The 13,034-nt window shown below is 37.3% G+C and overlaps 1 protein-coding gene across 2 annotated transcripts in view; it reads left to right on the top strand.

Moving 5' to 3' along the window:
• The first annotated feature begins 921 nt into the window (after nucleotides 1-921).
• LOC127799467 (uncharacterized) overlaps nucleotides 922-13,034 on the top strand; it is a 32,861-nt gene continuing 20,748 nt past the window's right edge. Inside the window, exons 1-2 of one of the 2 annotated variants that reach the window (XM_052333515.1) lie at nucleotides 922-1,359; nucleotides 2,832-2,873. In XM_052333515.1, coding sequence (XP_052189475.1) covers nucleotides 1,189-1,359; nucleotides 2,832-2,873 — 213 coding nt within the window. In that variant the 5' untranslated portion in view covers nucleotides 922-1,188. The remainder of the gene's footprint in view (nucleotides 1,360-2,831; nucleotides 2,874-13,034) is intronic. The other variant, XM_052333516.1, reaches the window with a different exon arrangement.

The following is a 13,034-nucleotide window of genomic DNA, read 5'->3' as shown; positions in this document are numbered from 1 at the left end:
TATTGGCATGCCCTGATATGTATTTATCACGTAGACTGCATACATAACATGACTATGAAATGCATATGTACACGTTGAAATTATTAATCACATGCATGTTGTCTGTTGGGAGTACGAACTGACACCGCTACTTTATCAAATGTGCACTCATACACCTCGGTTTCGAAAGAAATGACCGTAAAAATGGGAGTAGTAGGAAGGGCGCAGTTGACCCCTACGATGAAGTAAGATATTGTATACATACATGATAAAATATTTTGTGCCCTTACTTAGATGATTATTATCTAACTTGGGTTTTGCTCCTAGAATATTCAAACGTTTCAGATGAAGATTGTGGCAGATACAAGAATGAATGAGGTATGAAATGGCACTTAGCAAAGTGCATGAAGAATGAAATATGTGTTATGTAGCCCATATATTTAAGTTCTGTTACTTTGAATTATGAACGTTTTGAAAGAATGATAATATATAACCCTATTTAGGGTTAATGTTAGTTGAGAACTTATATTTTATATTAAGTTGCGTTGAGGAATAATGATGTAAGAATTGATTTATGATCATTGTTAAGATATCAGGTTCAATCCTTACTTTCGCCACTGATGTGTGTATAATGATTCTTTTTCAAGATAAATGAAAGTTTGGGACGGATTCCAAGAATGATGTGGTTTAGTATTAGTTTGAAAGAAAAAAATTTATTATATTAGAATTGTCTCAAATTATAATGCGCTCGAAAAGCTTACAGCACAAGTGACGGAAGATCACACAAGAATAGTAATTTTTGAAAAATAATTCAATAATAAGATTTAAGTTATTTAAAATAATTCAATTTAGTGAGAAAGAGAAAAAAAAAAAAAAAACTGACGGCAAGGTGGGCCTCATAAAAGTTTTGAAAAATTGTGGGTCTAGTTGTGCAAACCCAGAACTTCGTTGGAGGTCTTCGAAGTTGAACTTTGGCGTGATTAAAAGCCGAAAGAAAAGTCCATGCTGCTCTGTAAAATATCCATCGACTCCTCTAAGATCATTTCGACTTTCCGAAAGAAATTAACTGTTTCCGATCGAGCGACCGAGAGGAAGGGAGAGGAATCCGACCACAAATTGGAAGAGGAATTTGATTTGTTTTTCAAGCCCCAATCGAGAAGCATGAACCTAGGGTTTCGGACGTCGATTATCGTCCGCTAAGCCGACTTGATGATTTCCAATTCCGAACAGAGAAACCCTAGGGACGATGACGCCGATATGCCGAGTCGGGGCAATCCGTTGGCGTCGGAGAACAGGCCGCATCAGGAGAAGGCCGAAGATATGAAGCTGTGGGGAGTTTTCCTCTTCGGCCTAATTGGAGCCACGGCCACCACTTTCGCCGTAAGTTCTCGTGAATTATTCTCATTTTGGAGAAACCAATTCGGCTTTGTTTACTTCCCGAGTGGGTTACGACTTCGAATTCACCTGGTTTCGTCGTCTTTCTGTGCCTTCTTACTTGTAATGAATATGATTACCCTGAATCATTAACTGTTTTTAAAGGACCAAATTGTGGCACTGTAAAGTAGTAGCTTACATGAATATTTATTTAGTTTTTTGACTTAACAATTCAGCAGACCGAGCATAAAATTATTGCAACGTATGCTATAAAAGAATATGCAACGAGGATTAGCAAACCTTGTGAAGAGAATACCTTTCACAATGAGTACAGGTCATTAGAGCTCTACAAATCCAAGTTCCTTATAGACTTGAAGGCTGAATGTCTGTGTTTGATGAATTGTCTTACTATTATTATATTATTATTTTGTTTATTTAATTTGGTCCAGAATGATGATGTTTCTTCACCCCATTGGTTAGAGGCATTTTTCCTCTACCAGCTTCACTGGACAAGAGCAAAGTGATATCATCTGTTCACTCTTGGTGGCTCTCTTTGGACAATAGTTTTCAGTTTTTTTTTATTTACTTTCAAGAAGGGTGCAAGAGTCTCCATGCTAAAGATGTTACCATTTTTTGAGCAAAAGGTAATGCAGTGTGAAGTCCATGCAGCATTAATGTAGCCTCTTTCTAGGAAAGAGGCATCATTAGTGGTTACATAGGATCCTTTAGAAATTTCTCATGAATTATGGGGAATTTACTTATTTTAAGTGTTGTAGGTTCTATCTGGAGTTGCTAACTAGTTAATGGTAACTATTATTGTTATTGGTTCACTGGGTTTGAGGATAAAATCAAAAGTTTACTGGAGAAAAGAGGAGAAAAGGAAAAATACATGAAAGATAAGAAGTGTTAGAACAAGGGATGGGGCCAGGACCAGACAGAATTATGGAGCAATGCTGATTAATGATATACACTTCCCCATGTTCAACTGAAAATCAATTTTTAATTACTGGGTTTGACCTTTAAAGTCTTGTTGATGTTTTCAAGTTCTCATGTGAAAGATCTAAAATATCTTTGTCATATATAAGATCTGTCAAAGTTTGGATGGCAGTTTCATCACATTATTGAATCATACCATGATGCCAGAGTTAGATAATTGATTGTTCCTATATTAAGCCAACACTCAGCTAGAGAAGCTGATAAATATGAAAATTAAGGTCATGAAACCAAAGAGATGGGAACTTTTATTTAAAACTATAAGGGCTCCCTGATTGTTCGAGAGTATGCTAGAAGGTGGATATGTGGGGATAAGTGACCCTGGGTATTTGAGTGGGCTAGATAAAACAGATGCATGCTTTTCTATCCATGTCTTGTAGATTATTACACCGTAGTTTTTTGTTATTATGGTTATATTTATTCCTATAGCTATGGAGAGTTTACTTCCACTAGTTGCTTCATCTGATGTTCAACAAATCTGGCAGGTGGGACAATTGCGAAGGACAGTTGATTGGTTCTATTCTCAGGTAGTCTGTTGGCAACTGTCTTGACCTTTTATAGAATATTAAGATAGTCTTCTTGAGGTTGGAGGTCCACGCATTTATGTATGCAAACTACCAACTTGTCTCTGTAAAAAGAGTTGTCATTTAGGTCAATTTCAAGCTCTTGCAATCTGTAATTTGGATATTTTTTCACTGTCGGTGGTCTTTATATGTGGTCTCAGTGATCAGATGCTTGCCTCATTTCACAAATTTTTAATATTTTTATCTTCTTTGTGATCATCTTGTTCTTCTGTCTACATATAGATTCAAGACTATGCTTGACATATAATTGGATTTGAATGGTGCTGGTGGTCACAACAGCTTATTACTCATTTTTTGGTGCCTATTTTATTTGTTTCGTTTTTCTTTGGTATATTTTACTTTCACATGTACAAGTAGAGAACTTCTTTGAGTTCTTGATGGGGGAAAAATAAATCCCTAGCTATAGAGGGTAATAAAAACTTGAAAGGTGGGGCAATCGAGATCAAAAGCTACTACCAAAGGTTGTCTTTCAGGTCTCAAACTGGGGTAAAAGAAAGAATGACTCCATTTAATGAAAAAATTCTCAAAAGAAAACCACATATAGTCCTGTAAAATCTGAAAAGGTCACCGATTGCATAAAAAGAAAACTTCATATGGTCATAAAACCCTAATTAAAAAAAAATCCTAGCCCTTAAGATCCATATAATCTCGTGCATCCAAGATAAACTGATAAAAAAACTTAAAAAAGAAATAAAAGTTGCTGAAATAAAAACTGAACAGTGCCACAACAGTATCAATGAACAGTACTAACAGTTTGATTTTATTTTATTATTGTCATGACCCAAGGAACAATAGAAGGGCATTATTGTAATAGGGTTGCAATGGTTTGTTAGGATATTCTTCTCTTTTTGTCTTTTCCTTTTTTGTCTTGTAGCTTAGGTGGTTAGAGAGCTTTGTGTGGTAGCTAAGTGAGGTTATATATATATTGCCTTAGCTATAGGAAGTGGGTATGCTTGAATTGATTAAATGAAACTCTCATTCTCTCTCTGAGATTTCTCTTAAATCTCCCTCTCATTTCTCTCTACTTCTCTCCTTCATTTCTCTCTAATTTCTCCCTCATTTTTACCCCATTTCCCTCTTGAATCATTTTGTTTCAGTTCTATTCAATTGGATTCTTCTGATTGCCAATTCCAACCTTGTTATGAACCCTAGGTTCATAACAAATGGTATCAGAGCATCTTTCCTTGGCTGTGATTTCAATCTATTCTAGATGGAATTGAGGCAGATATAGTGATATGGGCAAACTGTCGAGGAGCTTCAATAGAACTGATCGGCCAACAATTTCGATCCAATTCCTAAGGATCTAAGGACAGATCGTCACCAAGCGAGGCGTCCCTCAGAACTAATTGAGGCTACTTTAGAGGACAGTTCTCGGAGTTGGTCAAGTTATAGGAAGCGATTGGGTAAGCTGAGCTACAGGTGATCATGGCTTGTGATTTGGAAGAGTTGTTCGATTTTCTTGGAGGCGTCAATAGTAGCTTAGGCGGATTTGGAAGCCATCTGTTCGGAGACAATCTAACGACCAATTTTGAGGACTTTGCGGAAGTGTGGTGAACTAGAGGTGTCAAAAGGGCCAGGCGGCCCGTTATTGTTCAAAAGGGGCCTGGCCTGGCCAAAGAAATTGGGCCCACGGCCCGGCCCGTGGCCTGTTGGGCCCTTTTGAGCCGGGCCCATGAGGCCTTTATGGGCTAGTTAGTTAGGCCCTTACTCATTTTTTTTAATTTTGTTATTCTTTAATAATTATTGATATTGGATACTAAAAAATTTAATTTCGCAATATATATAAATAATAACCATTAATTTATTTAAAATTTTTAAGTTAAATTTTTTATATATTTAAATTATAAATAAACATTCTCCTTTTTATATGTACATTATTTTTCATATCAATTCACAAGAAAATTTATAAGGCATATAGAATTTTGAAATATAAAATGATGAAATAATATTTAAAACTTAAGAATTAAGATGAAAAATATTTTAAAAAGAAAAAAAATGATTTTTATATATGTATTATTTTGATATTTATATATATATTATATGTATTATTTTAAAAAAAAAAAGAAAAAAGGGGTCGGGCCCACCGGCCCCGGCCCGCTAGGCCCTGTGGGCTAAGGGCCCAGCCCCCTTGTAGGGGGGCCGTGGGTCGGGCCCTATCCATAGCAAAAGGGCCCCGGGCTCGGCCCTTTTAGTAAAAGGGCCGGCCCGACCCTTTAAAAAAGCCTGTGGGCTGACTCGGGCCGGGCCGACCCTTTTGACATCTCTATGGTGAACCCTATAGAAGTGACTGAACAGTGGATTTTTCGTGTTCAAATCTAAATTGAAAGGAATCAAGGATTGATTGAAATCGATAAGGGGACAAGTGGATCTCGAATCGAAGTTGTAGGCGGATTCCATTTTTTGGAGAGGTTGATTCCTTTGACTTTGTTCGTTCGTTGAGTCCCAACACCATGGGTTGTTAATTTCTGATCACTGTAAGGTTTGAATTGGATGGCGTCGCATAGCGAGGTTATCCTCGGCTAGAGTTTGGAAATTCTTAGCATCTGATCCACAGTTGCTACAGGTGATCCTCAGAAATTGATTCCAAAGCACGGGGGTGGAGCGTTGGTTGCTATTTGAGGTTGAAAGTGGAACGTGAAGCAGATCCCATCAAAATTCCGGTAAATTACGAGATCGAGCCAGTGGTTGCGACCAATGGACGATGATTGGGTGAGTTGCAACTGTCGTAAATCGAGATTGACGGTGGATAAATTGAGCTTTTGATCTAATTTGGAAGATGTCTGCTGGACAACAATTAGGCTTGGAGTTCGGGAGGAGGACTTTAACAGCAATTGAGCTAAGAGAATTCCGATCGATTTTTTGGGATATTGCTGTCGACGTGGTTGTTCGAACAAGGAAGGCGAAGCAGGTTAGCCAATCCGAATTTCTGTTTAAATTTTAGAAGTGGCTTGTAGAAACTAGTGAAACAGGCCAACAATTATTGGTTGTGATTTCCAGCAAGCTAGGTGAACTCTCTTATTTAGATCGGTTTAAGCCACACCAGTTGATTTACGAAGGTGACAGGGGCAGAATTTCGATAAATTAAGTGAAGAGGATTTGGAGTCTGATTATTCTGCTGAATTGAGGTTGACATAGGCGAGTTTATAGCAATCTCTTTGGTGACTGCTGACATAAGTCACCTTAGCATTGAGTTTGAGTCGAATGGGAAGGTAAGTGGCTCATCTTGCTGAGAAATTGAAGGTCGTGGAGTGTTGAGAGTCAATCGTTTATCCTAGGTGCTTGTTGTGAAGCAAATTTCGAAGGGAGATGAGGGATTCAATGTACATGACTTTTACTCCTTGGCCTTTGCAATGTTTCGTTGTTGAGAAGTCGACCATGGTGAGCAGTTCATGCATGAGACAAATGGAGTCTCAGGGGCAGCAAAAGAAGGTTGTATTTGTTTCAACCTTCTTAATTGGCTTGAACGAAGAGTTGAGGCCAATGGTGACGGTGCTTTAACCCAAGACTCTCAAACATGTTGCTGATAGTGCCAAGCTCCAAGAATTAACATTGGAAACATTGAAGAAGAAACAGAGAGATAGAGATGCTGATGGAACAACATGAGATCAGGCAAATCCGATTAAAGGACTTGAACAATTTTATATTGGCTCTACGGGAATTGACCCTAAGGTTGATGAACTTGGATCGGCAGTAAGGAAGAAGCTGGAGGTTGAGAAGAGGCATTCTTTCAATGGGGTTTTGGTTCCGCAGGCTGAACTGTCTTTAACTTGGGATAAAATAGGCAACGAGAAGGTGAAGACAACATTAGCTGGAGGAAAGCTAAGGGATATAGCGAAAGAAGCCAAAGGTTTTGCTGAAGGGAGCACAACTTCTGCTGTTGTGCTGTTTTTTACTTCCACTGGCAAATCCAAGTTGCTGTCTACTGCATTGAGGGATGAATTGATGGCTGATCATGTCCATAGATTGGAGACCAAGCTTGATTGGATAACAACTATTATCGGGAGTGGTTGTATTGGGCTTGAACTCGATGAAGTTTTCCCTATGGAAGTTTTGGGTCAACTTAGGCCTGGAATTAATCTTGGAAATCTAAGAATGAAGATGAAGAGGCCTAGAAGGAGAAATAAGGAAAGAGGAATGAAACAGATTGAGAGCTGGTATTGGGTAAGAGCAGTGACCAATTGCTGAAGTTCTTGGGGATAAGAACTCTCTCAAGGAGGGGGGAATTGTCATGATCCAAGGAACAATAGAAGGGCATCATTGTAATAGGGTTGCAATGGTTTGTTAGGATATTCTTCTCTTTTTGTCTTGTAGCTTAGGTGGTTAGAGAGTTTTGTGTGGTAGCTAAGTGAGGCTATATATATATTGCCTCAGCTGTAGGAAGAGGGTATGCTTGAATTGATTAAATGAAACTCTCATTCTCTCTCTAAGATTTCTCTCAAATCTCCCTCTCGTTTCTCTCTACTGCGTTCCCTCATTTCTCTCTAATTTCTCCCAATTCAACACTTTATTTTGCCAATCTCTCTTCACTCCTCACCCGGAAATCAAACCCACAATAGAGTAGATAAAACTGGAAATGAAAACAACAAAGAAAATCAAGTAAAAGAGCAATCAAACCAATCAAGAGATGCTGATTTATCCCGGTTCGGATTGCAATATGCAATCCTACATCCAGCCTTGATCCCGAGAGCCAAATCCACTAGAAACCGCTTGAACAAGATTACAAGAACTCTCCTTCTCTCTCACACAAGTTCACTGCCTTCTATACAAGAGAATATCAAGACAAAACTTTCTCTCTAAGCCTTTCTCTCTCTCTCTCTCTCTCGACAGAATCACTTGCATTCAAAGAAATCAATAGAATGATTTGTTATATGCGACTTGCAGCCTCTCGCCTCCTATTTATAAACCATAGGGGCAGTAATTACAAGGCTAACTACTTAGCCTATACAAAAGACTAATGTATCCCTCATAATATAACCACTAAGTTAACTAATCTAACTTAGAAAAAATCCATCCGCACATCATCTTCATTCTATAAGGTTCTATTCTTCATCTTCTAGAAATAATTCTCCATGCAAAAACTCAACACTTGAATCATTCTGTTTCAGTTCTATTCAATCGGATCCTTCCGATTGCCAATTCCAACCTTGTTATGAACCCTAGGTTCATGACAATTATCTTATTTTCTCCTGCATCAGTTCTGTTGTTTTTGTATGCTAAAATTTTAGGAAGATATAAACTTCTATTTCTGGATGATGATCTGGATACTAGAACATCAGTTATCAGTAAAGATAGTGGGAGATCCTATTAGGGTATGATGATGACTTAATCAAAGTCCACCAGCTTAAGAAGTCGAGTTGAAAAGAATATAATATGTGGTCCTATAAAGTTGGTTTTGTTGGAATTAATATTTTATATATATATATATTTTGGGGTGGGGGGGGGGGGGGGGTGGAACTGTCTTCTAATAGGAATTGGGATTAATCCTTTTCATTGAAGTAACGATTTGGTCCTTTGAAGACATAAGCTTCTATTTTCAGGATGACAATCAAGATGGCTGAACTTTACTTACCAAAGTAAAAATTTCTAGCTAAATACTTACCAAATAATAAATAAAAAAAGATAGTGTGAGATCCCTAATCAAATTAAGATGAAGTCCAGTGGGTTGGCAATTCACATTGAAATAATAAAAAAGATGCAGTCCCACAAAGTTGGTCTCATTGGATTTAGTTGTTATTATTATTATTATTATTCTTATTTTTTTTTTTTTGGGGGGGGGGGGGGCGGGGTTGGGTGGGAGATCAAGAATGGAGTTGTCTTGTGATTGGAATTTTGATTACTGATTCTTGTCGGAAATAATGATTTGGTCCTATGAAGATGTGAGCTTTTATTTTCAGAATCATAATCAACATGATGGAACTTTTACTTACCACAATATTTCTTCTCAGCTAAGTACTTACCAAAACAATTAAAAATAAATAAATAAAGAATATGTGAGATCTCTAATTGAAGTAAGGTGACCACATGAAGTCTAATGTGTTAAGTACATCTTAAAAAAAAGGGGAAAGATATGTTCCTAACGTGCACAATATTAAGATTCATGTTTTTTTCTAGGAGCAGGTATAGATAAATAGGAACTAGGGAATGTTGAATGAGGAAGAGAAATTCAAAGTTTGAAGAGGCTCAAAAAATGGGATAATGATAAGACTTTAAAGTCTTGTAGATTAGATGTTGTAAACTTGTATTTTAAAGTTTGATTAGCTTCTATAATTTAGGAGATAACATATCTTATCTCATCTCCTACTTTATAGGAGAACATATAAGAATAACTGTTATATTTAATCCCTTTCTTGTTTCTAGTCGAATTAATCAAGCAAGAATTCATTGCTTGTTTCATGGTATCAAACAAGGGTGGAGCTATGTATAGCCAAGGGTGGGCAATTTGAAAAATTGTTACTGTGTATATATAATTTATTTTTTATTTTTTCCTAAGCATCGAGTCACCAGCGGCTGTAATTGCCCACCCTTCAATTTTAAAACTTCAATTTCAACTTCAAGGAAGTGGCGGTTGGCTAGGATAAAGGAGGGTTGACACGTGGAGGGGTAGTACCATGTTGTAGGGAGATAAAGCGTCTTTGACTTCATCATGAGTGGAATAGCCTAGAGGATAAACATGGAGATAGGATTTGAATGTGAGAAATGATGTAGAAGTAAAATTAAAAAGAAACAAAATCCTAGGAGAAAAATTTATTTAAAATATAAAGAATAAAAAAGAATATATATATTTTGTTAAAAATTTATTTAAAATTATATATATTATTTTATAAAGTTGGCTCAACTTTATAAATTATGTATATTATTTTCTTTCTCACTGTGCATCCAACGTGTCTCCAGATTTCTCTTTGCCGTCCAAATGTTGTTGAGGTCCCAGTGCGTCTCCGTGTTTCTCTCCAGCATGTCTCGCAGATTTTCTGCAAATATCTTGACTGGTTTCGCGGAGTGTCTGTCTCCATGACGGGTAGCTTCTTCTTCTTCTTCTCTCTCGTTTGTTTTCCTCCTTCTCTATCTCTTCTACAAAAGCTCTGTAAATCACTTATTTTGCAAAATCCGATCGTTAAATCTTGAATCCGACCACATTATCATCGTGAAATCAATCCCAATCTATAACAAGGTAAGCTTTTTAGTTTTATTAGCTTTACTTTTAGCATAGATCATGAGGTGTTTATGTATATATGCGTTATTTGGTTTGGCCAAAATTTTAAGCTTAGATCTAAGGAGTTTCGGCCGTTGGATTTTATTAGTTTTTGGGTATGTTAGACGAAGGGGGTAAGGGAATCGAGTAGTGGCCTTGGATAGTTAGAAAGTGCTGGTTGTGGTGGCTGGTGGCGACGGGTAGTGTTTTTTTTGTTTGTTTAAATCTGGCTGAAAATTAAAAACTAGATCTATGAAAATTTAGTCATTAGATCTACTTTATTTTTAGATATATTAACCTCTTTGGCTTGACGGTTCTAATGGTAGGCTCGGATCGTAGAAACCTCGGCCGGTGGCGGCGGCGAGGCTGGTTCAGGTTGTTGTTTGCTTAGACTGCTGAATTATCTTATGTTTAAAAAAAATTAGTTCGATTTCTTTATGAGTACCTGATAGTGTAAACTGCCGAATTATCTAATGTTTAAAAAAAATTCATGTTTATTGTTCAAGTTAGAGATATTATCACTCAAATTTTCTCGAAACTCGCTCAAATTTTCCAAAACTCACTCTCTAGACCTGGAGAACAAAAGCCTCAGCTATTTATAGCCAAAATTGAGCCTCGAAATGCCCATGGCTGCGTGAACCAAGGTCTTAAACACCTCAACCTCCCCATGGATGACCCAAAACCAGTGACATCTGACCTCGAAAACCCATTTATAGGGCCCGACATTCCAACCAAGACACGATCAAAAACTTGAAAATTCGGCCACTCCTCTCGAGATCCCAATGGTCGGAAGGTGTTGGTTGGCAACAGGCAGCAGTTGGTTGGCCATGGCAGGTTGCAGGTCAGCCATGGCAGTGCAAGTTTCCAAAACTTGCACTTCAGCCGTTCTGTAGCCATGGCAGTGCAAGTTTCCAAAAATTGCACTTCAGCCGTTCTGCAACTTTCCAATTTCACTTTGGCCCTCTTCCTTGAAGCCCCTGAACTTCCCAATTGCTCCATTATGACCTTCATATTTTAAACCTTCCATTTCATCCTAGAAGATTCAAGAATAACGTCATTTCGACCTCCTTCTCGCAAATTTCTCGGGTGTTACAACAATTGCTTGTTTTTAATTATTCACCAGAAAGCAAAACAAGCTGCCATGGCCACCGACGCTACTGCTGCCGATGATGCTCCCTCAACCTCCTTTGTTGCCCCGATTGTAGCTCCGGCCATAACTCCAGCATATGGTTCTCAATGCGGTGCTTGCAGATTTTTGAGAAGAAAATGTATCCAAGGGTGCATCTTTGCCCCTTATTTCTTCCATAAAGAAGCAACTACTGATTTTGAAGCTATCCACAAGGTTTTTGGTGCCAGAAATACCTCTAATCTCCTGGTCCATCTTCCGGTAAGAGACTGTTATGAGGCTGCCGCTACAATCTTGTATGAAGCTCAAGTTAGGCTTCAAGATCTGATGTATAGATGTATTCAAAAATTTTGCCCTCCATCAGCAGGTATGATGAACTCTAAATCCTTAATCTTTTTGAGTTTTTGTACTTAATTTGCTAATTATATGTGATTTTTAGGTTAATAATTTGTAAGTTTATCTAGCCTTTTTGAAGGAGTTCGCAAACTCTTGTGCAAACCCTCAAAATGTTCAAAATCGATTTCACCCAGAAACCAACCTTATTCCAGAACTGAATCTGAGTTTCGCTGGTGATTTTGTTCATATCTCAGAAAAAAATGTCGATGAACTTGGATCAATCGTGTTTGGCAGACATTATCAGCATTGAGCATTGGCGAAATCCAAAGTTATTAGCGTGGGTGAATTAGATTTTTTTTTTTTTTTTACTGTTTGTATGATTTATTAAGCTGTAATAATGAGAACTGGGTTGAGAGAAATGAAGGCCTTTTCCAAGAAGATGTTTTCATCAATCAAATATATTTATTTAAATTATAAATATATAAAATAATTTAAATAGGTGAAAATAAAATTAAATTAACATTTACAGCGGTTAACAACGGTCGCAAAATTTATTAATTTAATAATTAAAAAATAAATTTTATATTTTTTAATATTATGTTATTTTAATTTTTTTTATATTATTTTATTTTTGTCCACCCTACTTAAAATTCCTGGATCTGCCCCTGGTATCAGAGCCCTAGGCAAGATCACTAAGTAGTTTTGTTTTTCCTCTCTGCCGACTGTTCCCTTCCTTAAAGATCATGGCCAATGCAAATCAAAACCCTACTCCTACTAAAACTTTAGCCACTAGTTCCCCGAGTATGATTCAACCCTCTACTCCTCCTCAATCTTTCCCTAATCTGTCTAGCCATCCAATTGATAACCATCCACTACAAATTACTCACCATAAACTAAATGGGAGTAATTTTAGGGAATGGTTTCAATCCGTTTTACTAGTGATCAAGGGAAAAGAAAAATCAAGCTATTTGATTGGTGCAATTTCTGCTCCTCCATCAACAGATGCCTCTTAGAGCACTTGGGAAGTAGAAAATTCAACCATCATGGCATGGTTGATAAATTCCATGGAGCCTAGAATTGGAAGGACATATCTCTTCCACAAAATAGCCAAGGAGATTTGGGATTCGATGCAAGAGATGTACTCAAATTTGGAGAATTCATCTCAAAGTTTTGAAATCAGGTCAACCATAAGAAACACTAAACAAGGTAACTTGAATGTTACAGATTATTTCAATACTTTGGTAGAATTATGGCATGAGAGGGACCTATTCTATACTATTGCTTGGGAGAATGCTGCTGATAGTATTAAGTACAACAAGATGGTTGAAAAGGATCAGATTTTTGATTTTCTCCATGGACTTAATAGTGATCTAGATAAAGTGCGTGGCAGGATTTTAGGTACTAAGCCTCTACTTACTTTAAGAGAAGTTTTTGTAGAAGTTAGACGAGAAGA

This window comes from Diospyros lotus, chromosome 4 (genome assembly GCF_014633365.1).
Source record: "Diospyros lotus cultivar Yz01 chromosome 4, ASM1463336v1, whole genome shotgun sequence".
Classification (NCBI taxonomy): domain Eukaryota; kingdom Viridiplantae; phylum Streptophyta; class Magnoliopsida; order Ericales; family Ebenaceae; genus Diospyros; species Diospyros lotus.
The sequence above is the reverse complement of the archived record's forward strand: the minus strand, read 5'-3'. Positions and strand labels throughout refer to the sequence as shown.